At 48.6% G+C, this 840-nt stretch overlaps 1 protein-coding gene across 1 annotated transcript in view; it reads right to left on the bottom strand.

Moving 5' to 3' along the window:
* The window catches only part of SS18L1 (synovial sarcoma translocation gene on chromosome 18-like 1), a 15,862-nt gene extending 15,092 nt beyond the window's left edge, over positions 1-770 (bottom strand). Inside the window, exon 1 of the mRNA XM_010289279.1 lies at positions 657-770. Coding sequence (XP_010287581.1) covers positions 657-725 — 69 coding nt within the window. The 5' untranslated portion in view covers positions 726-770. The remainder of the gene's footprint in view (positions 1-656) is intronic.
* Positions 771-840: the final 70 nt, after the last annotated feature.

Below are 840 nucleotides of genomic sequence, written 5' to 3'. Positions count from 1 at the left end.
GCCCCGTATGGCATCCCTGCCAAAGGAAACAATAACTTCCCAACTAGGGACCCTCCGCCGTGGCCTCCACACGAGACCCAGCTGGAGATCTCCTCTCCAGAGAAAATCTTTCAGAACCTTTGTTTGTCATTAAACACCAGCAAGCACATCACAAATAGTAATAGTACATGAAAAACACCAGTGATTGGTGCTCCCTCTATCTTCCGAGAGACTAAAATTCTGCATCCAAATACAAAAGAAAACCCGTGCAAATTCAGTATTTCATTGTCATTCGTTTTTTTAGGTTGGATTTTTGCAGGGCCAGAAGCTGACATGCCATCAGAAATTAATCACACGTTCGCAGGTTTTGTTGCAGTTTCCCAATGTATTATTGGCAGCTTTTTTCCCCTTTGCGCGCAGCAGACACCGTGCCATCCCAATTTTATTCCCCGATTCCTTCTCTCGCTCCCTCCTCGCAGCGATCTGGACACCTTCGCTTTGTTCCACCTCCTCCTCCTCCTCCTTCCCCCACCTCTCTCTCCAGCTGTCCATCTCTGCAGCCCTGGCAAATTCACGAGTTTTCCTGACCGCCCTAGAAATAAGCCTCCTTCCTCAGCCAGAGGAGCATGAACGGAATAAAGGTCTAAAATTGTCTGTATAAAAGCATGCTTTTTTACCTTCTGGATAGTTTGCTGGGTGACCTCCCCTTTGCCTCTTGGGCGAGCAGAAGCAAAGGCAACCGACATGGTGGGGCTTTTTTATGTGTCTATAATATATCGGTTCCAGGCTCTAATAATATTGTTATTATCTGGCCGCTCTTGCCGTGCACGGGCTCTCCGCAGTGCGCGGGGAGGGGAGCCG

This window comes from Phaethon lepturus, unplaced genomic scaffold (genome assembly GCF_000687285.1).
Source record: "Phaethon lepturus isolate BGI_N335 unplaced genomic scaffold, ASM68728v1 scaffold46156, whole genome shotgun sequence".
NCBI classification, from domain to species: Eukaryota; Metazoa; Chordata; class Aves; order Phaethontiformes; family Phaethontidae; genus Phaethon; species Phaethon lepturus.
The sequence above is the reverse complement of the archived record's forward strand: the minus strand, read 5'-3'. Positions and strand labels throughout refer to the sequence as shown.